Below are 22,780 nucleotides of genomic sequence, written 5' to 3' on the forward strand. Positions count from 1 at the left end.
CCCTATCTGATTCAAACAAACCAGGTAGAAAAATGTGTGAGGCACTTAGGGAGATTTGAATATGGGCTGGATATTAGATATTAAAGAATTTGTGGGGAGCATGACCAACCAAATGAGAATAAACAAAGGCTATTTATTCAGAGCTTGCTAATGGCAAGGGAGCTAATGGAAAGGGAGTCAGCCACCATGATTTGCATTTTGGCAGAGACTCAAAGGCAGGCAGCTGAGTCGGAAGGCTTTAGAGTGGAAAAGAGGGAAATGGCTTCAGGTACACCCTGTTTGCAGGTTGTTGGCGAAAGGAAACTAGAGGGGGCTGACTACAAGAGGGCATCTTATGTGATTGGTTAGGGGAGTATATTTGGTTTTCTCTGGTTGGTCCTAAGTTGGAAGTGGGCACAAAAATTAGGGATACTGACAGTTATTAATCAAGACCAGACATTTTGGGGGTGATTGATAGTTTGGCTTCCTGGACTGATTGTGCTGGAGATGGTGATCTGACTTCTTACAAGTCTGACTTACAGCAGGCTGGTTTCCTGGGCTAGTTACTGTAGGTAATGGGTTGGTTTGCTGGGCTGGTTGCTGCAGATTGTTTTTTTACGTGGTCTTGCTATTGTCCGTTTACATATTCAGTCTCTCAAAGTATTTATTTTTTTACAGCGTGACAATGGTACAATGTAAAAAATAAAATAAAATGCCCTGAGTCAGGTATATACCTCATTATTAAATAAGCCAGAGAACTAGGACTTCACCAGCGGTCCAGTGGTTAAGACTCTGCGCTTCCATTGCAGGGGGTGCGGCTTCGATCCCTAGTTGGGGAACTAAGATCCCATGTGCTACGTGGCATGGCCCCCCCCAAAAAAAATCCAGAATACCAAAAGGGAGGGGAGATTGATAGATAAAGGAAAATGGGCACGGGACTTCCCTGGTGGATCAGTGGTTAAGAATCCGCCTGCCAATGCAGGGGACACGGGTTCCATCCCTGGTCTGGGAAGATCCCAAATGCTGTGGATCAACTAAGCCCGTGTGCCACAACTACTGAGCCTGCACTCTAGAGCCTGTGAGCCACAACTACTGAGCCCGCATGCCACAACTGCTGAAGCCCATGCACCTAGAGCCGTGTTCTGCAACAAGAGAAGCTGCTGCAATGAGAAGCCCGCACACCACAACAAAGAGTAAACCCCGCTAGCTGCAACTAGAGGAAGCCCGTGCGCAGCAACAAAGACCCAACGCAGCCAAAAATAAAATAAATAAAATTTTAAGAAAATTAAAAAAAAAGAAAATGGGCACAATCTTGATATTTGTTGAATCTGGGTTATGGATACATAGAAGCTTGTGGTATTATTCTATGTTGTGTATATTTTGAAATTTATTTTTATTTAATTTTATTTAATTTTTAATTAAAAAAATTTTAAACTTTTAAAAATTAATTTCTATTGGAGTATGGTTGCTTTACAATGTTGTGTTAGCCTCCACTGCACAACAAAATGAATCAGCCATACACATACAGAAATCCCCTCCCTTTTGGACTTGCCTTCCATTTAGGTTACCACAGTGCATTAGGTAGAGTTCCCTGTGCTATACAGTATGTTCCCATCAGTTGTCTATTTTATACATAGTATCAATAATGTATATGTGTCAATCCCAGTCTCCCAATTCCTCCTGCCCCACCCCTTTCCCCTTGGTATCCATACATTTGTTCTCTATGTCTGTGTCTGTATTTCTGCTTTGCAAATAAGATCATCTATACCATTTTTCTAGAGTCCAGTATATGCGTTATTATACGATATTTGCTTTTCTCTTTCTGACTTCAGTCTGTATGATACTCTCTAGGTCCATCCATGTCTTTACAAATGACCCAATTTCATTCCTTTTTATGGCTGAGTAATATTCCATTGTATATATGTACCACATCTTTATCCATTCCTCTGCTGACGGACATTTAGGTTGCTTCCATGTCCTGGCTATTATAAATAGTGTTGCTATGAATATTGGGGTGCATGTGTTTTTTTGAATTATGGTTTTCTCTGGGTATATGCCCAGTAGTGGGATTGTTGGGTCATATGGTAGTTGTATTTTTAGTTTTTTAAGGAACCTCCATACTGTTTCCCATAGTGACTGTATCAATTTACCTTCCCACCAACAGTGCAGGAGGGTTCCCTTTTCTCCACACCCTCTCCAGCATTTATTGTTTGTAGATTTTTTGATGATGGCCATTCTGACCAGTGTGAGGTGATACCTTATTGTAGTTTTGATTTGCATTTCTCTAATGATTAGTGATGTCGAGCATCTTTTCATGTGTTTGTTGGCCATCTGTATGTCTTCTTTGGAGAAATGTCTGTTTAGGTCTTCTGCCGATTTTTTGATTGGGTTGTTTATTTGTTTTTGATATGAGCTGTATGAGCTGCTGTGTATTTTGGAGATTGATCCTTTGTCAGTTGTTTCACTTGCAAATATTTTCTCCCATTCTGAGGGTTGTCTTTTCGTCTTGTTTATGGTTTCCTTTGCTGTGCAAAAGCTTTCAAGTTTCATTAGGTCCCATTTGTTTATTTTTGTTTTTATTTTCATTACTCTGAGAGGTGGGTCAAAAAGATGTTGCTGTGATTTATGTCAAAGAGTGTTCTGCCTATGGTTTCCTCTAAGAGTTTATAGTGTCTGGCCTTACATTTAGGTCTTTAATCCATTTTGAGTTTATTTTTGTATAAGGTATTAGGGAGTGTTCTAATTTCATCCTTTTACATGTAGCTGTCCAGTTTTCCCAGAATACCAAAAGGGAGGGGAGATTGATAGATAAAAGAAAATGGGCACGATCTTGATATTTATTGAATCTGGGTTATGGATACATAGTGGCTCATTGTATTATTCTATGTTGTGTATAATTTGAAATTTCTATAACAAAAAGTTTTTGCTCTTGAGGATAGTAATAGTACCTACCTCATAGGGTTGCTTTGAGGATTAAAAGAGATAATTCAAACAGAAGGTTTATCACAGGACTTGGCATAGGTTGAGTCATATCTTGCAGGAGATCTTTGCTGAGTACTTTTCTGGCATTTCTCATTATTATGTGAGGTAGTATGTGGGATTAAACTATACAGGCTGTCTTGGAAACTGATTTTTTCACTCAACAATATTTTGTCAGCACATTTATGTAACATATGTCTATATCTATGTTGATATTTTTAATGGTTGCCTAGTATTTTGTCATATGGATTTACTATAATATATTTAACCACTCCTTATTAATAGCAAGAGTGTTGAACTTTATCTGAGCCCTTTGCTTCTGGAAAACAGCACAGGTTAAGAAATCCCCACAACTTTTGTTTAGGAGACTGTATAGTGTGACATAAGATAATGATGGCATTTCAATTTAGTGGAGGAACAAGAAGACTTTTCAATGAATGGTGCTGAAAAGTTATCTATTCATTTGAGACAAACTTAGATCCTATCTCATAAGATGTGAACTGTAAAGAATACATTACAGAGTATTAAAAGCAAAACATTAAGGAACAAAACACAAAACTAAATTTCATGAGTTGAATTGTGTTCCCACCCGCCTTCATACGTTGACGTTCTAACCCCCAGTACTCCAAAATGTGACCTTATTTGGAAATCGGGTTGTTGCAGATGTAATCAAGTTAAGATGAGGTTGTTAGGTTGGGCTCTAATCCAATATAAGTAGCTGTCCTTATAAGAGGAAGTACCACATAAAGACAGAGACACACAGGGAGAATGTAAGGCAAGGATTGATGGCAACCGCCAGAACCTAGGAAGAGTCAAGGAAGGATTCTACCCAAAGTCTGAGGAGGAACCAACCCTGCTGACACCTTGGTTTTGTACTTCTGGCCTCCAAAAGTGTGACAAAATTAATTTCTATTGTTTAAGTTTGTGGCACTTTGTTACAGCAGCCCTAGGAAACTAATATAATTACTATCTAATTTTACAACATTTCATTACTCCCAAAAGAAGCTCCATACCCATCAATAGTGTCTCTCCATTCCTCCTTTCCTCCATCTGCTAGCAACCATTTATCTATTTTTGTCTCTATAGAATTTGACATTTTGGACATTTCAGATAAGTGGAATCATACAGTGTGTTATATTTTGTGACTGTCTTCTTTCACTTAGGATTATATTTTCAAAGTTCATTGATTATGTAGCATGTATCGGTACTTCATTAACTTTATTGCCAAATATTATTCCATTGTTTGGATATACCATATTTTGTTTATCCATTCACCGGTTGTTGTACATTTGTGTTGTTTCCAGTTTTAGCTCTAATGAATAACACTGCTATGTACACTTATATACAAATTTTTGTGTGGATGTATATTTTCATTGTTCTTTGTTAGGTATCTAGGAATGGAATCATGGAGTGATATGGTAACTCCATATTTATCATTTCGAGGAACTGCCAGGCATTTTCCAAAGTGGCTGCAGTATTTTATGATCCTACTAACAACCAATGAGAATTCTGATTTCTCCACATTCTGATGGCTTCTTATTTCAGTTGAAATAAGAGCCAGTGTCTTTATAGTGGACTGAAAGGACCAACATTGTATTAAGCAGAGTTCTCTAGAGAAACAGAACCAATAGTGTATTTAATTAATTAATTGGCTCCTGTAGTTATGGAGACTTAGAAGTCCAATGATCTGATGTCTGCAAGCTGGAGAACTAGGAAAGCCAGTGGTGTAGTTCAGTCTGTATCTGATGGCCTGAGAATTAGGGGAGCCAATGGCGTAACTCCCAGTTGGAGGTTGAAGGCCTGAGAAGGGAGGAATGGTATGTTGACGTAAGTCCCAGCATCTGAAGGTCTGAGGGCAGGAGAAGATGGATGTCTTAGCTCAAGTGGAGAGACCAATCTCCCTTCCTCCGCTTTTTAAATTCTATTCAGACTCTCAATAGATTGGATGTTGCCCACCCACATTGAGGAGAGCAGTCTGCTTTACTCAGTTCACCATTCGTATATTAATCTCTTCTGGAAACACCCTCATAGGTGGGCCCAGAAATAATATTTTATAAGCTATCTGGGCATCCCTTAGCTCAGTCAAGGTGACACATGAAATTAGTCATCACAAACATGATCTGGTCTTTTCTTATGTCTTTAGAATTCCAACCTCATTGACATGTTTTTCTTCCTCAAATAAACCAAGTACGCTCTCTCTGTAGTGGCTTTGCATCTGCTGTTTCCTCTGCCTGGACCAGACTTCCCACAGATACACTCCTTCTTGTTACCTTACTTCCTTCGGACTCTGCTTGTATGATCTCTTATCAAAGAGGGCAGTTCATACAGCTCTGTATTGGATAAGAATCCTCCTCCCAACTCCTTACCTTGCGTTTGTTTAATCTCTGTCTTCCTGCCCCCTATTTGAATGTAAGGTCTTTGAGGGGAGGAACATTATTTTTTCACTGTGTTAAAGAGAAATTATTCTGACACTCGTTGAAACCTGCAAAGAAGACTTTATTCAAGCCTACTGCAATAGGGAGAGAGCTTGAACTTACCCCCAGTACAACAGGGACAAGTGGGGATTTATAGCCAACTGGCAGGGTGAGGGAGTAAATGGAAAATTACTAAGAAATCGGTTAGGTATCAAGGGGAGGTAGAAAGGAACTTGATTAGATACCAATGGTGGGGGAATTCTTTTTTTTTTTTAGACACCAATTGTACTTGAACATTTGTTATTTTATTTTATTTTATTTTTAATTAATTTATTTATTTTTGGCTGTGTTGGGTCTTCGTTTCTGTGCGAGGGCTTTCTCTAGTTGTGGCAAACGGGGGCCACTCTTCATCGCGGTGCGCGGGCCTCTCACTATCGCGGCCTCTCTTTTTGCAGAGCACAGGCTCCAGACGCGCAGGCTCAGTAGTTGTGGCTCACGGGCCTAGTTGCTCCGCGGCATGTGGGATCTTCCCAGACCAGGGCTCGAACCCGTGTCCCTGCATTAGCAGGCAGATTCTCAACCACTGCGCCACCAGGGAAGCCCGGGAATTCCTGATGAACTGGCTTAGCAGGATTCTTTACTAAAATTGGATTCACCAGGCCAAAGACAAGGTCTAGAGGAGAAGAGGATTCACAGGATCCTGACTAAAGTTTGGTGAAGGAGGGAGTCCTTGACAACTGCTTTATCCTTAGCATCTAGAACAGTGAGTGGCACATACTGGGGCATTGGTTAATCATTGTTAGGTTGGTGAATGAATGCTCCGTTCAGAGGAATTTTCTTTTAAATAAAAAGTCCTAATTGAATGAAAGATATATTTTTCCTTCCTAAGCTGTCAAATTGCTGGATTTTATAAGTAGAATATTTTAATAATACATTTGTTAAAACTGATTCAATCTTGTTCCATCTTCTGTGTCAGTTAATGGTGAGAAACTAATTTTTAATGTTCTGGGTGCTATACTTTTCTAACATGCTTTTTCTTTGTCTGAAATTAAAACAGGATTACTTGGAAACAAACAAATGAACAAACCATAAATAGGTCCCCCAAAGTAACCTAAAACATGTTTTTCAGATCCAAATCATTCTAGCAATCAGTTTCTGGGTGCCAATCTTGGCTGAATATTAAAATCGTTTGGGAGCTTAAAAAATCCCGATGCCAAGACCACACCCAGAGCATTAACGCAAAATCTGTGGAGTTGGGACCAAGGCGCAATTAATTTTTCAAGCTCCCCAGGTGATGCCAACGTGCGCATGCAGGATGAAGAAACTGAGACGCCGGACTGTATCCCAGACTACATTTCCCAGAGGCCTCCGCGGTCACTTCCGTTTCCGGCCCTGCCCGCCTCCGTTTGAGTAGAGCGCGGCTCCGGCATGCCCGGCTTGCACCTGTGTCTCGGCTGTAAATACAGTGAGGGTGGTCACGGCTCTTCAGCGCGCGCAGCTTTCTGGCCCAACCCTCCCAGCTTGGTCGGGAACGGCTGCCGCCGGACGGGGGCACAAAGACCTGGTGCGCTCCTCCTTTCCCCGAGGGGCAGGTTGAGGAAAGAGCGGGCTAGGAGGGGCGGGCAGATGTGAGCGGGGCCCCAACCCCAGGAGCCGTGCTGTCCCAGAAGGTTTAAAGGCTTGCACTGAGGCCCAGGGATTGAATCTCCGACGAGACTTTCCACATGTGTTGGAGAAGGTGCCTGACTGACTCACGGTCAGAGCTTGGCCTGGAGCTTGCTGCAAGGCCGGACTCCAGGCAGGCGTTCCGTGCCCTTTCTTCCTGCCCTTAACCACCTTCACCTCTCGACCTTTGTGGGGAGTAGGGAGTGTGGCGGACTGTTCTCGTTCAGCGTGCAGAGAGCGAGTTCTAGCTAGTACCGAACATGGAGGGACTTCCTCACATTTCCTTTCTTCTTCCCAGGTTGGCTTAGTCAAGATTCTTTGTCCTTGCCTGGGAGAACAGTTCAGGGGACAGACGGCCCCAAGACTACCAAGAACCCACATCCAGGCAAGTTTGATTTTTCCTTTTCCTGAGAAATCGCTGTTGTTTCAAAGTGAAGTTGGGTTTATGCCTCTTGCTTGGAAAATGCTCTGCCCAGTGTATGGACCAAGCTGCCTGAGCCATTCCTGGAGTGGTGTAGCTCTACAGAGAAGGGGCCCCTCTCCCCACTGTCATCCCTTCATGTCCTCTCTACCCATTACAGAATCATTCACCAAATAGATTATTGGTACCCATGCTTTCTAGAGTGCTAGAAAGTGAAACATACTTTGTAATAAGGTACAGCTGTTGCCTCAAAGACATTGCGAACTCAGAAAATGGAAAAACAGACACATAGCATAAAAAGATGTAACAGGCTTTACGTTAATCATGAATGATACACATGACACAGCCATGGTAGTGCTCTCTTGACCTTCAGGAGTCAGAGGAGTCTTTAGGGTGGGGAGGTGGTAGTGGTGGTGATCATTATGGTTCTTACTGAAGAATAAATGAAATTTGCATATTTGGAGAGTTTGGGGTGACTAGGGGAAGGCGCTGCAACATGAGTGAAGCCGTTACATCTGAACCATGAATGAGCTAGCCCCAGAGAAAGTTGGAAACGTTCAGTGTCTAGAATGCCAGGTTGGAATTTGCCTTAATCCTGGAGAAAACGGGGTTTTGAAGGACTTTGAGAAGTTGACAGGAGGTAATGAACATTTTGAAGGAAGTAGTAAATAGTTGAGTATTTATTATGCAAACTAAGAGTAACAAAAATTTTTAAAAATTAAAGATTACCCGTATTCTTATCACACTAGCGAATCAAATTATTTCATTTGAAACACCTTTGCATGTGTATTTTTTAGGCTCACCCATTTTTTCCTTTTAATATGCCCTAGCCATTTCTTCTAGTTTGCTCCATAGTCTCATTACCACTTTTTATAGCTCCTTTTTAATATTGTATACTCAACCAGCCTGTGACCTTGAGCAAGTTCTTTCAACTCTCTGAGCCTTAGTATTCTTAGCTGTAAAATAGATTTACTTTATACATTTCTGGTGGAAATACAGAGAGATGTTGTATGTCTTAGGGCTCAGCACTGTGCCTGGTACATACTAGGTTGTTATTGCTATGAATGGCAATTAACAAATACATATTTATCACTGTAAATTCTAGGATAAAGCCAGTATCATTTTGCATGTCTTTCAGCGTTTCTATTCATTTGTTGAATGACACATCCTTGAACATGCCCATGTGTCAAGCAGTGTTTTAGGCTGGGGAGACAGCAGTGACCCAAGTGGTCCCTGACCTCCTGGAGCTCTCATTATAGAGTGTACTGACCATAAATCTAAACCTCTCCTGCCTGGCAGTGAGAAACCCTGTGAAAAAAAAATAAAGTGGGTCATGGGATAGAAAGTAGTAGAAGATGGGAGAAGAGAAAAGAAGAACTTTCTGACGAAGTGACATTTAAGCAATTTCACTTCATCCCTACTAAGTGAGGGATGAGCAAACACCAGGCCCGGAGGAACGAGCATGATAGGCGTATTGGAAGAACACGAGGAGGGCAGTGTGATTGAAGTGAGGGGTCACGAATCACTTCACTTTCCAGCCTCTCATCTTTTAATATTTCGTTCCTCTGAAGCAAGTCTGCTTTCCGAGGATGTCATATACGTTCCTCGTTGGTCCTTTCGTTAACTGTGTCCCACTTTTCTCTTCATAAACAATCTGAGCTATCAAAAGCTGACTTTGAATGTCTTGCCTTCCTTCTCCAGTGAGACCTTCCTGGCTCCCTACCTCAGGGGCAAGGGAGTCAACGGTTCCTGGGTGAATGGAATTGGGTTTGATTTTGCAGGGATCACTGACGTTTGGGGATGTGGCTGTCGCCTTTACCCAGATTGAAGGGAGACACCTGGGTGCTGCTCAGTGGGCCCTGTACAGGGATGTGATCCTGGAGGACTATGGCAATCTGGTGTTTGTGGGTAAGGATTTTTTTCTCTTTAACTCAAAATTGATCTGCTGGGCAATTGTGCATTTTCACAGGGTTAATGATTTGGGGGTACTTAAACTCTTAAAATGGGAGGTTTTTGTTTGTTTGTTTGTTTTTACCATGGGCTTAGAGGCTGGAGTTCATGCGCCTTTCACTCAGAAAGGTCAGAGCCATACAGAGTTTAAGATGGGCAGCTTTGTGTGCAGTCTAGCCCAGTTCTCTAAATTTTGCATGTCACCATTCATCTGCCACCAACAGTAGGAGTTTCCTGTCCTCAAAGAGGCCTGGTTTTCTAACTGACTTCCACTCCTACATTTCTATGACTGTGATTTGGATGTCCTTGATATCACCCTCTAGGCCTTCCTGACATATCCATGCTCCTTGTAGACCCCCAAGTTGAGACTGAGATTTGGGATAACTCCTTGTGCTCATAACCACAGTCATGTTCCTTTTCTTTCTCTGTGAACAGGGCTTCTCTCTTCCAAACCCAAGCTAATAACCCAGTTGGATGGAAGAGCCATGGATGGAAGTACAAGAGGTTCCATCAGGTACCTATGCAGGTGAGTGAGCCTGGAGCTCAGCACACAGAACAGTGAGGAGGGAGTTCTTGCTCAGAAGGCTCATCTTAGAGAGTCCATGTCCATGCAGAAGGGCTGTGGCAGTTGACACTAGTTGCCTCTTTTTGACGTCATCCTCATGTCAAATGGCTTGCCATTTTTGTCATTCTTTCTACTCTTGCTCCTTTCACAAGGGCCTCAGGCCTCTGACTTCTCACCCTGAAATCAGTCTCTTTATGTGTTGTTTCCCTCCCCATTTTCAGGCACTTGTCAGGCTACACTTTGTTTCTACCTTCTGTCCATTCTCAATGTCTTCCAAATTCTCCTGTGGTTAGCTAGACGAATGGCTGTTTAACCCTTCCTAGTTTTTTTTTTTTGAATTAATTAATTAAATTTTTTTTTTTTTTATTTTTGGCTGTGTTGGGTCTTCGTTTCTGTGCGAGGGCTTTCTCTAGTTGCGGCAGGCGGGGGCCACTCTTTGTCGCAGTGCGCGGGCCTCTCACTATCGCGGCCTCTCTTGTTGTGGAGCACAGGCTCCAGACGCGCAGGCTCAGTAGTTGTGGCTCACGGGCCTAGTTGCTCCGCGGCACGTGGGATCTTCCCAGACCAGGGCTCAAACCCGTGTCCCCTGCATTGGCAGGCAGATTCTCAATCACTGCACTGCCAGGGAAGCCCCCCTTTCTAGTTTTAATATCCATATCCCTGATCATACAGTGGGGCAGTGGCAGATTCCAGTTATAAGCATATGTTCCTGACTATCAGGTGATTACTATTTTTGGCAAAGAAACTGATAGGGAAGCACTTTCTTCCCTTTCCCTCGGGTCTTCTTTTATTTCTTTTCTATTTTATCATTTGCTCTTGTCTCTCATTTTTTTCTGTGTATACTTTGCATAAATTTATGTATGTCACTTTCTCCATGTCATCGTTCACTTCTAAATCTTTAAACATGGATATTTCTCTCACCTAAAATGTGTATCCTTCTTTTAAAACGTGAATTGTCATTTTTCCTATATCATCTTCAGGGAAACTTTTATAATTGTGTTTCATGGAAAATACCAGTGATGCATAATCTTGCTTAAACTGTTTTTTTTTTTCCTTTAGACCTCTAAACTATTCTTTTTTAAAATTGAAATATAATAGACATATAACATTATATTAGTTTCAGGTGTACAATGTAATGGTTTAATATTTGTATATATTGGGAAATGATCACCATAATATGTCTAGTTAACATCTGTCACCATACATAATTACAAAAATTTTTTTTCTTGTGATGAGAAGTTGTAAGGTTTACTCTCTTAGCAACTTACAAATATGCACTACAGTGTTATTAACTAGAGTTGCCATGCTGTACATTACATTGCCATGACTTATTTTATAACTGGAATTTTGTGTGTGTGTGTGTGTGTGTGTGTGTTTTAATGCTTTTCAGTAATTCCATTTGTTTTCACTATGTTGAACATTTCCCCCCTAAATGCTTGTGTAGATTTATAGAGTAGCAGTAGTAACTCAGTCTTTCTTATTCTTTATTCTTTCTGTTTGAATTTTGGTACTGGGTTGGGATAGATATACGTTATTATACAAGGAAGTATTTAATCCACGTCTTTTATTAAGAAATTTTTGTTCTTTTAAATTCAGCATAGATATTGAATTTTATCAAATACCTTTTCAACATATATGGAGATGACATCTGTCTTTTCCCTTTTGGTTGTTAATATGGTAAATTTTATTCTTAATTATCTTAATGACTTGGCATTCTTAGTAGAACCCCACTTGGTCATGGCATATTACATTATTCTTTTAACATGTCAGTAGATGATACTCTTTGCTAATGTTTTATGTAAGTTTTTGCATTGATACTTACAAGAAATTTGTTTATATTTTTCTTTTTCATTGGGCCATTTTCATTGAGTTTTGATTTAAATTTTGTAATAATTTTTGTGAAAATTTTTGATCCTTCCTATTTTCATTCTTTGTTAAAATTTAATTCACATGATAACTGGTTCCCTGAAGGTTTGGGGTTTTTTTTGTTTGTTTTTGTTTTTTTTAAAGCTTGTTTTTTGTGGTAGGGAGCAGGGGAGAGGAATTGGGGGGTAATTCTTTAGCAGTATTCTCTCTTGTATAGTAACTTGGCCAACTAGATTTTTGCTCTCTCTTGAAACAGTTTTGGTAATTTACATTTTCCTAAAAAATATCCAGTAATAAAGTTCTCAAATTTATCTGCATAGTATTGAACAAAGTAGACTTTTATGATTCTACATATATCCTGTATATTCATGGTTACTTTCTTATGATTTCTTACATTATTTATTTGTTTTTTCCCCATTTTCCCCCCTTCATTAGCTCTGTTTTACTTTTTATAGACTCTTAGATGTATTTACTAGTGTTACTGTTTTCTATTTTTTAATCTTTAACTCCTTTTTCTTTTTTTCCCCTTAGGTTTATTTACTTTTTCTAAACTTTTATAGTTGATTCATTAATTAATTCATTGATTTTTCTTCTTATTTATGTAACATAAATGTTTAAAGCTGTAAACTTCTGTTTGTGCAGTGTTTTGGTTATATTGTAGTTTTTATTGTCATTATTTTTTAGATATTTTGCAATTTGCATTTTGATTTCTCTGATCAAAGTATTAAGAGAGTCATAAGCTAACCTTCCTTTTTCTTTCTTAAAACCTTTTTAAAATTTAACACATATATAGAAGAGTCGATTTTATGTATATATGGTCTAAATTGATATTTTTGAAATGAATATTCATGTAACCAGCACTCAGCTCAAGAAAGAGAACACTGGCAGTACTCTACTAAATCATACCTGATCCCTTCCAATCATTAGCCACACTCTCCTCCTCCCCCTGAACTAACACTGTAATTTAATTTTGGCCTGTTTTTTTAACTTTATATGAATGGAACTATATATTTTTTTGATGTGGCTTTTTATGCGTAACATTTTGTGAGATTCATTCATTTTCATCATTGTCCTTCCTGTGGATCATTAGAATGCATGTTTAAACATAATTGCTAGGCCCCACCCTCGGCACTTTTTATTCATTAGGTCTGAAATGTGGATTGAAAATCTCTACAAGTTCTTAGGTGATGCTGATGCTGTTGTTACTGATCTGGAGACCAGGCTCTTAAAACTACTGCCATAGAGTATTTCATTATCTCATATTTTGGATGGATATTTGGGATGTTTCTAGCTTTTGAGAATTACAAATGGTATGAACATTTCATATATGTTATTGCTTGGTTCATATGTGGATACATTTCTTTTGGGGTGGGATTTCTAGTTTATAGGATATGCATATATTCAACTTTAGTACATAATGCCAAATAGTTTTTCAAAGTTTTGTACCTATTTATATTTCCATCATCAGTGTGTGAGAGTACTCATTGTTCCATATCCTTGTCAACACTTAATATCATCAGTCCTTTGAAGTTAATTGTTCTTTAGGTGTATCGTGTATCTCATAGTGTCTTTTTTTTTTTTAGAATTTTATTTTACTTTTATTTATTTATTTATTTATTTATTTATTTCTGGCTGTGTTGGGTCTTTGTTGCTGCGCACGGGCTTTCTCTAGTTGCGGAGAGCTGGGGCTACTCTTTGTTGCGGTGTGCGGGCTTCTCATTGCGGTGGCTTCTCTTGTTGCAGAGCATGGGCTCTAGGCACACGGGCTTCAGTAGTTGTGGCCCATGGGCTGTAGAGCACTGGCTCAGTAGTTGTGGTGCATGGGCTTAGTTGCTTCACAGCATGTGGGATCTTCCCAGACCCGGGCTTGAACCCGTGTCCCCTGCGTTGGCAGGCAGATTCTTAACCACTGTGCCACCAGGGAAGTCCCTCATTTTGTCTTAATATCCATATCCCTGATATCTAATGAGGTGGAGGATATTTCAAATGTTTATTGGCCATTATATGTCATCTTTTATGGAGTGTCTATTAAAAAAAAACTCTTTGTTGATTATATATGTGGTATTGCCCTTCTCTCTGTGGTTTGCTTTTCACTAATAGTGGCCTTTTGATGAATAGGAGGTTTTAATTTTAATGAGCTCTATTTTATTAATCTTCTCCTTTCTTGTCATTGTGTTTTGTGTACTGTTTAATAAATCTTTCCTTTCCTCAAGTTTATAAAGGTACTCTTCTGTGTTAACTTTTAGAAATTTTATTGCTTGTCTTTTACATTTAGATTTGCCATCCTGTTAGAATTGATTTTTGTGCATGGTATGAGATAGGGTGCATGTTTACTCCTCCCTCCCCCCAATATGCCAATGTAGTCTCCTTTTCACCGCTGCTCTGCAAAGTCACCTTTGTCACAGAACATGAATCCATGAGTGCCTTTCTCTTCATATGACTGATTTGCCTCCACTTACCTTTACAATCAGAATCTTGACATTTTCTCTAGCTTAATCATTACACATTAAATACATATCCCATCAAAGGCCATTTGAAGGGTCTGGGCTGTTTATTAGCAGACTTCACCTCCAATTTTGCATTAAAAAAATAAGTTTTAGCTCTAGTATCTGATGAATGGAATTTCTCTTCAGGCTAATAAATGTAAATGTATATAAAAATAAAAATATAAATATATGTGTGTGTGTGTGTGTGTATATCTTTATCTCTGAGCCATTAAATGTTGGTTCTCTGCTAAATTCTCACAGAGGAATGTTATTCTCAAATTCTTGGAGATGTACAGTGTTATATTACAATGTTCTCAAATGTACCTCCTTATAGGAGTCTGTCCTAGTAATCCTGGCTTGCTTTGTGATACTTGGTTTTCTCCCCAAAGTTGTGTTTATCCTCAAATTTTTATCTTTTTTTCTTTTTTGGTGTTTCCTGTGCTACCTTCCTAACTTACCAACTTCTTAGATGCTCCTTGCATTCTTTAAACACAATATTTATAACTTCTGTTTCCTTAGATCCTATTTACTTCTCCCATCTTTAGTCTTGCCATCTTTTCTTAGCAAGAATCACAAGTGGGATGAATTAATTTTACATAACCTTTAGTTGTATAGAATAGAACGTTATTCTTATCCATGTGCAGCTCTCATTTTCAGTGTTTCAACATAGAGAACATCTGAATTTAAAAATTTTTTTTCAGTTCAGGAGTACATATTTGAAACAAAGATGTCAGCCCTACAGCAAAATACTTCTGAGAGATCTGATTTGGGAGAACAAACAAAAAGTGTCATGATGGAAAGAAGCCTGGATTGGGAAGGCAGAAGTTGCATAGAGAAGGCACACTATAAATGCGAGGAATGTGGGAAAGTCTTCAAATATAATTCCTCCTTTATTAGCCACCAGAGAAATCATACTGGTGAGAAACCCCATAAATGTAAAGAATGTGGGATAGCCTTTATGAGCAGCTCATCCCTTTTAAGTCATCATGAAATTTACATAGGCAAGAAATGTTTCAGATGTGTTAAATGTGGGAAATTTCCTCAAGAAGCACTCAACATTTGTTAATCATCAGAAAATTCATTCTAGAGAGAAACTCCATAAATGCAATGAATGTCGAAAACTTTCAGAAATAACTCTATTCTTTTAAGTCACCATAGAATTCATACTGGTTAGAAACCCTACAGATACAATGATTGTGGGAAAGCCTTTGCTCAGAATTCAGGCCTTGCTCATTATGTGAAAATACATAGTGGAGAGAAGCCATTTAAATGTAATGAATGTGGGAAAACTTTCCGGGATAACTCAGCTGTCTTGTACCATCAGAGAATACATACTGGTGAGAAACTGGATCAGTGTAATGAATGTGGAAAATGCTTTAGGAAAACCTCAAGTCTTCTTAGTCTTCAAAGAATGCATTCAGGAGAGAAACCTTATCTCTGTAGTAAATGTGGAAAATCTTTCAGGTATAGCTCATCCTTTGCTGGACATCAGAAGACTCATAGTGGAAATAAACCCCATCAATAAACCCCATTACATCAATGTAATGACTGTGGGAAAGCCTTTAGGAAGAGCTCAGCCCTTATTGAACATCAGAGAATTCTTACTGGAGAAAAGCCCTATCGCTGTAAGAAATGTGGGAAATTCTTCAGGCATAGCTCTGGCCTTGCTGAACATCAGAAAATCCATACAGGAGAAAAACCTTATGAATGTAATGAATGTGGGAAGGCTTTTCCTCAGAATTCAAGCCTCAAACAACATAAGAAAATTCATAACAAAGAAAGAGCCATCAAATGTAGTTCGTTTGGTAAATCATGCAGAGATAGTTTATTCCTTTTTTACCATCAAGGAGGAGACATTCAATAAATTATACACTTAATGAATATATTCTGTGAGCCTGTATCCTGGAAAACTTCTCACTTGTGAGGATGTTCATTGTAGTATGGTTTGTACTAGTGAAATATTTGAAGAACTTAAATGTAGCAAGAACCTAAATGCTATTATGTAGCAAGTGAAAAGAATGAGGTAGAGCTCTATATACAACCATAGATATATCTCCATGATACCTGGATAAGTTAAAAAAGCAAATTGCAAAGAATTAATATTGTAAAAATGGCCATACTACCCAAAGCAATCTACAGATTTATTGTGATCTCTATCAAATTACCCATGACATTTTTCACAGAACTAGAACAGATAATCCTAAAATTTACATGGAACCACAAAAGACCCAGAATTGTGAAAGCAATCCTGAGAAAAAAGAACAAAGCTAGAGGCCTAACCCTCCCAGACTTCAGACAATGCTACAAAGCTACAGTACTCAAAACAGCATTGTATTGGCACAAAAACAGACACATGGCTCAATGGAACAGAATAGAGAGCACAGAAATAAACCCAGACACCTATGAGCAATTAATCTTCGACAAAGGAGGTGAGAATATACAATGGAGAAAAGACAGTCTCTTCAGCAAGTGGTGTTGGGAAAGCTGGACAGCTGCATGTAATAAATCAATGAAGTTAGAACATGCCCTCACACCATACACAAAAATAAATTCAAAATGGCTTAAAGACTTAAATGTAGGACACCATAAAACTCCTAGAAGAGAACATAGGCAAAACATTCTCTGACATAAGTCATAGCAATGTTTTCTTAGGTCAGTCTCCTGAGGAAAATGAAATAACAGCAAAAACAAACAAATGGGACCTAATCAAACTTTGCACAGCAAAGGAAACCATAAACAAAACAAAAAGACAACCTGTGGACCAGGAGAAAATATTTGCAAACAGTGTGACTGAGAAGGGCTTAATTTCCATAATATACAAACAGCTCATACAGCTCAATTAAAAAGAATAAAAATGAAGTCCCAATCAAAAAATGGGCAGAAAACCTAAATAGACATTTCTCCAGAGAAGACATTCAGATGGCCAATAGGCACATGAAAAGATGCTCAGGATTGCTAATTATTAGAGAAATGCAAATCAAAACTGCAATGAGGTATCTCCTCACACCAGTCAGAATGGCCATGATCAAGAAGTCTACAAACAATAAATGCTGGAGAGGGTGTGGAGAAAAGGGAACCCTCCTACACTGTTGGTGGGAATGTAAATTGATACAGTCACTATGGAGAACAGTATGGAGGCTCCTTAAAAACTAAAAATAGATACCATATGATCCAGCAGTCCCTAATTTAAAAAGATACATGCACCCTAATGTTCATTGCAGTATTATTTATAATAGCCAAGACATGGAAGCCACTTAAGTGTCCACTGACTGATGAATGGATAAAGAAGAGGTGGTATATAGATACACATATATATGATGGAATATTAGCCATAAAAAAGAATGAAATAATGCCATTTACAGCAACATGGATGGACCTAGAGATTATCATATTTAGTGAAGTAAGAGAAGGACAAATATCATATGATATCACTTATTTGTGGAATCTAAAAGAATGATACAAATGAACTTATTTACAAAACAGAAACAGACTCACAGGCATAGAAAACAAACCTATGGTTACCAAAGGGGATAGCTGAGGCGGGGATGGGGGGGAGATAAATTGGGAATTTGGGATTAGCAGATACACACTACTATATATAAAATAGATAAACAACAAGGACCTACTGTACAGCACAATGAACTATATTCAATATCTTGTAATAACCTATAATGGAAAAGAATCTGAAGAAGAATATGTATTTATATGATGACTGAATCATGTTGTACACCTGAAACTAACACAACGTTGTAAGTAAACTTTAAAAAAAGCAAGTTGCTTTTATATATTATGGTCTTATTTATATTTTAAAAAATGAAGCTATTTTTTGTTAATATATACATGTGTGCACATGCATGTGCTCATGCGCACACACACACACACACATATATATATAGAAAGAGATCTGGAAGAATAAAGGCCAAAACAGTTGTTATCTTTGAGAAAACTGTGATATTGATTTGATGAAGTGAAATTTTGACTTTGGCTGTGTTTTTTGAAATATTTAATGAAGCATACATTCATGTATCTTCTATCATTTAACATAGTTGTCTTTCTAAATTAGAAACTTCAGAAGCCATAAAAAACACATAAATATTAAAAAATTTTGTATGACCAGTGGCTTCACAGTGTTAAAATACAAAGAACCAGACTTGGAGACAATATTTCCACCATTGTATGTAACAAATAATACTTAGAATATCTAAAGAGTTCTTAAAACTCCATAAGAAAAATATAAAAATCTCAGGGGAGAAGTTGTGTGGGATATGATTGTACAGTTGTCAAAAACAACCCCCAAATGGTCAAATTTAAAAAGAGATGACCGGCTTTAGAGAGAGATGAATTAAAATGATCACAATTTTTTTTTCCTATTGGGCAAAAATTAATAAGATATTTGGTGCTTTTAAAAAAAAATATTTTTTTGGCTGTGTCGGGTCTTTGTTGCAGCATGTGGGATCTTTCATTGTGGCGTGTGGGCTTCTCTCTAGTTGTGGCGTGCAGGTTTTCTCTCTCTAGTTGTGGCCCACGGGCTCCAGAGTGCATGGGCTCTCTAATTTGCAGCACGTGGGCTCTCTAGTTGAGGCATGGCCTCAGTAACCCCATGGCATGTGGACTCAGTTTCCCAACCAGAGATCGAACCCAGATTGGAAGGCAGATTCTCCACCAAGGAAGTCCCTTTGGTGCTTTTGAAGGTGCAAGAAAACAGGCACACTTACATGTTGAAAGAATTCTGAATTAATGGTGTGATGGTGAGAAGCATAAATTTTACTATATACACCAACTTTTAAAAAGCTTTTACTCTTTGACCTCACATTTCTATTTCTAAAATTGTATAAATAGTAAAATGGTCTTTAGATAATTATAGTAATGAAAAGTTGAAGTCACTGCAATATCTATCACCAGGGCAATGTTTAAAATACAGCCCATACATTCTTTGGGCTGTCATGCAGTCATTTAATTAATCAATTAACATTTAATGAGTTAAACTTTATGAACTGACAGGGAAAGATGTCTAAGACATTAAGTGGGGAAAAAAAAAGCCAAATCATTCAATAATGGTACCCCTTTTATATAGTTTATACATTATTTGAATCTTTTACAATAAAAATACATCACTGGTAGTTTAAAATATAAAATAAAGCAATATTATAGAGGAATAGAAAAGAAAGGAACTAAGCATTCAACTCAAGAACCTAGAAAAAGGCCAGAATAAATCAGAAGAAGCACAGTTGGGCATATGTGCATTATTGTTAGTGTGAAAACTGGTTAATCTTTGGATACCAGTTTCACAATATGAATGAAAGTCTACTAAATGTATGTTCCCATTGACCCAGAAAAACCACTCTCAAACTATTTAAGGAAATAATTAGACTAGCTTAAAGAGATTGTATTGCTCATCATAGCATTGTTTGTAATAAAATCCTGGAAAGAGATGGAAAAAACATCCAAGATCCAAGTAGGGAAATGTTTATAGGATTTTCATAGCCTGGTATCCTAGTTACTATTGATGCATAATAAACAACCCCAAACTTAGTTATCATTTTGTTAGGCCCATAGATTTTGTGGATCAAGAACTCAGAAAGGGCATTTCCCAGCGGTCCAGTGATTAAGACTCTGCCTTCCAATGTAGGATTTTATCCCTGGTTGGGGAATTAAGATCCCACATTCTGCATGGTGTGTGTGTGTGTAGGGGGGGGGGAAAGAATTCAGAAAGAGTATAGCAGGAACAACTTTATAACTCTATGATTGTGTCTCTGCTGCGAAAACTCTAGGCTGGAATTGACAGTTGGTGGAATAATCTGAAGCAGCCACAGCACAGTAGCCTGAAGTGGCTATTGAGCAGCTGAAAAGAGGCTAGTCTGAATTGAGAAGTGCTGTAACTGTAAAACATATACCAGATTTCAAAGACTTAGTATGACAAAGAGAAACTAATATCTCAGTTTTTAAATGACTGATTACATGTCAAATTTATTTATATAAATATATATATTTTGGATATGTTGGGTTAAATATATTTACATTATTTAAATTGATTTTAATGTGGCTGCTAGAAAATTTAAAGTTACATCTGTGACCCACATTTGGGGTTCACATAATATTTTTAATTGGTTGATAGTGATACCAAGACGTTTTCACAAATTTGGTGGTAGATGCTATTGGCTGGGATCTCAGCTAAGGCTGTTTGCAGGAATGCCTACACATGGTCTTTTCATGTGGCTGCTTAAGCTTCCTCACGGCATGATGGCCAAGATTCCAAGAGAGTATTCCAAGGGAATCAGGCAGAGAATCAATATTATCTGTTGTGAACTAACCTTGAAATAACTGTTACTTCCTCTGTAGTCAAACTGACCCAAATTCAAAGGGGGAGGGAACACAAACCACACTTCGTCATGGGAGGAGTGTTACAATCACATTGCAAGAAGAGCACGTTAGAAGAGAGACATTGTTGTGCCCATATTGGAAAATACAGTTAACCACTGGAATACGATACAGCCAGTAAAAAAGATGGAGTAGATATGTTGAGTGAAAAAAGTAGGTTACAGAATAGTATCTAAAAGCTGTGTGACAGCAATTAGGAACATAAGCTTTGAAGTCAGGGTGCAAAATGTAGCTCACTTCTGTTTACTTTGTAAGACCATTTCAAGTTATGTAGCATATCAAAGTATCTACCTTGTGTAGGTAAAACAAAACAAAAGAAAGCAAAACACCTTTCTTGGCTTAGCTTAAAGGAGAAACTTTTAAAATGCTTAACTGAATGCCAGGTTCATAGTAAGCCTAAGGTAAATGTTAACTGGTGCCATGTTAGGGATAATTATTGTCCTTTTTTTTTTGGGTGTGTGTGTGTGTGTGTGTATATATTTATTTATATAAATATATATGTATATACATATATTCACACATAGATATATGTATGTATAACGTGTGTACATATGAATATATAAAATGTATCTGACTGAGTTGGTTAAAAGTCTCAGAAGAGCATGCTCTACCATTACCTACATCATGTACACAGTTCAGTGGAAGCAAGTGGTCAAGCACCATGAACATAGCCTGGGTACTGGCTTATCTTCTTGAGGTAACCTAATTTAGCATATGAAAAATAATAAAATCTTACAAAATGGTAATAGTAATTATTGGATTTTTAAAATAATTCTGTATTTTTCAAAGATTTTTCTATTTTAAAAGTGTGGCATTTATCCAAATTAAGACAAGACAGGACAATAAAAAAAAACTGACCAATATTTCTCATGAGCATAGAAGCAAAATATCCTCAACAGAATATTAGCAAATCAAATCCAGAAGAATATAGAAAGAATGATACACTGTGACCAAGTGGGGTTTATCCGAAGAATTTAAGGCTGGTTCCAGATTTGAAAATCAGACAATGTAATCTACATTAAAGAAGATTAAAGGTTGAAGAGGAAAAACCACGTGATCATACCAATTGATGCAGAAAAAGCACTTGACAATATAACATCCAGTCGTAACAAAAGTTTTCAGAAAACTAGGAAGAGAAGGGAACTGTCTCAAGGTAATAAAGGGCAACTACAAACCCCCTAGAGTTGGCAATATACTTCATGGTGAAAGAATTAGTTCTTTCCTTCTACGATTGAAACAAGGTAAGGATGTCTGCTGTCACCACAGTTAATCAACATAGTACTGGCAGTTTTAACCAGTCCAACAAAGCAAGAAAAGGAAATTGGAAAGGAAGGAATGTAACTGTCCCTATTTGCAGATGATATGATTGAATATGTAGAATATCCTAAGGAATCTGCAAAAACAAAAGAAAAAACCAAAACAATTGCTAGAAATAATAAGTGAGTTTAACAAGGTTATAGGATACAAAGTCAACACACAAAGGTCATCTCAATTTCTGTATACTAGCAATATATAGTTGAAAGCTGAACTTAAAATACAATTTACAACAGCTTAAAACAATTTTTTTAAAAATTTTTTTATTTTTAATTAATTAATTATTTATTTATTTATTTTTGGCTGTGTTGGGTCTTCGTTTCTATGCGAGGGCTTTCTCTAGTTGCGGCGAGCGGGGGCCACTCTTCATTGCGGTGCGCGGGCCTCTCACTGTCGTGGTCTCTCTTGTTGTGGAGCACAAGCTCCAGATGCGCAGGCTCAATAGTTGTGGCTCACGGGCCCAGTTGCTCCGCGGCATGTGGGATCTTCCCAGACCAGGGCTCGAACCCGTGTCCCCTGCATTGGCAGGCAGATTCTCAACCACTGCGCCACCAGGGAAGCCCAAAACAATTTTTAAGTATAGGGAGGGGATATCTGTACGTGTATGGCTGATTCATTTTGTTGTGTAGTGCAGGCTAACCCGACATTGTAAAGCAACCATACTCCAATAAAAATTAATAAAAAATTCTTAAGTATAAATCTAAGAAAGATGTACAGGGTCTGTACACTGAGACCTACAAAATGCTGATGAAAGAAATGAAAA

The 22,780-nt window shown here is 38.2% G+C and overlaps 1 protein-coding gene across 1 annotated transcript in view; it reads left to right on the top strand.

Moving 5' to 3' along the window:
- Nucleotides 1-16,189, top strand: part of ZNF485 (zinc finger protein 485) — a 60,406-nt gene extending 44,217 nt beyond the window's left edge. The window contains 8 exon segments of the mRNA XM_036828072.1: nucleotides 6,787-6,960; nucleotides 7,336-7,422; nucleotides 9,240-9,366; nucleotides 9,844-9,883; nucleotides 9,885-9,934; nucleotides 15,027-15,361; nucleotides 15,363-15,438; nucleotides 15,441-16,189. Of these exon segments, the coding sequence (XP_036683967.1) occupies nucleotides 6,787-6,960; nucleotides 7,336-7,422; nucleotides 9,240-9,366; nucleotides 9,844-9,883; nucleotides 9,885-9,934; nucleotides 15,027-15,361; nucleotides 15,363-15,438; nucleotides 15,441-16,189 (1,638 nt within the window).
- The last annotated feature ends 6,591 nt before the right edge of the window (nucleotides 16,190-22,780 follow it).

The sequence above is a fragment of the Balaenoptera musculus genome, chromosome 16, assembly GCF_009873245.2.
Source record: "Balaenoptera musculus isolate JJ_BM4_2016_0621 chromosome 16, mBalMus1.pri.v3, whole genome shotgun sequence".
Lineage (NCBI taxonomy): Eukaryota > Metazoa > Chordata > Mammalia > Artiodactyla > Balaenopteridae > Balaenoptera > Balaenoptera musculus.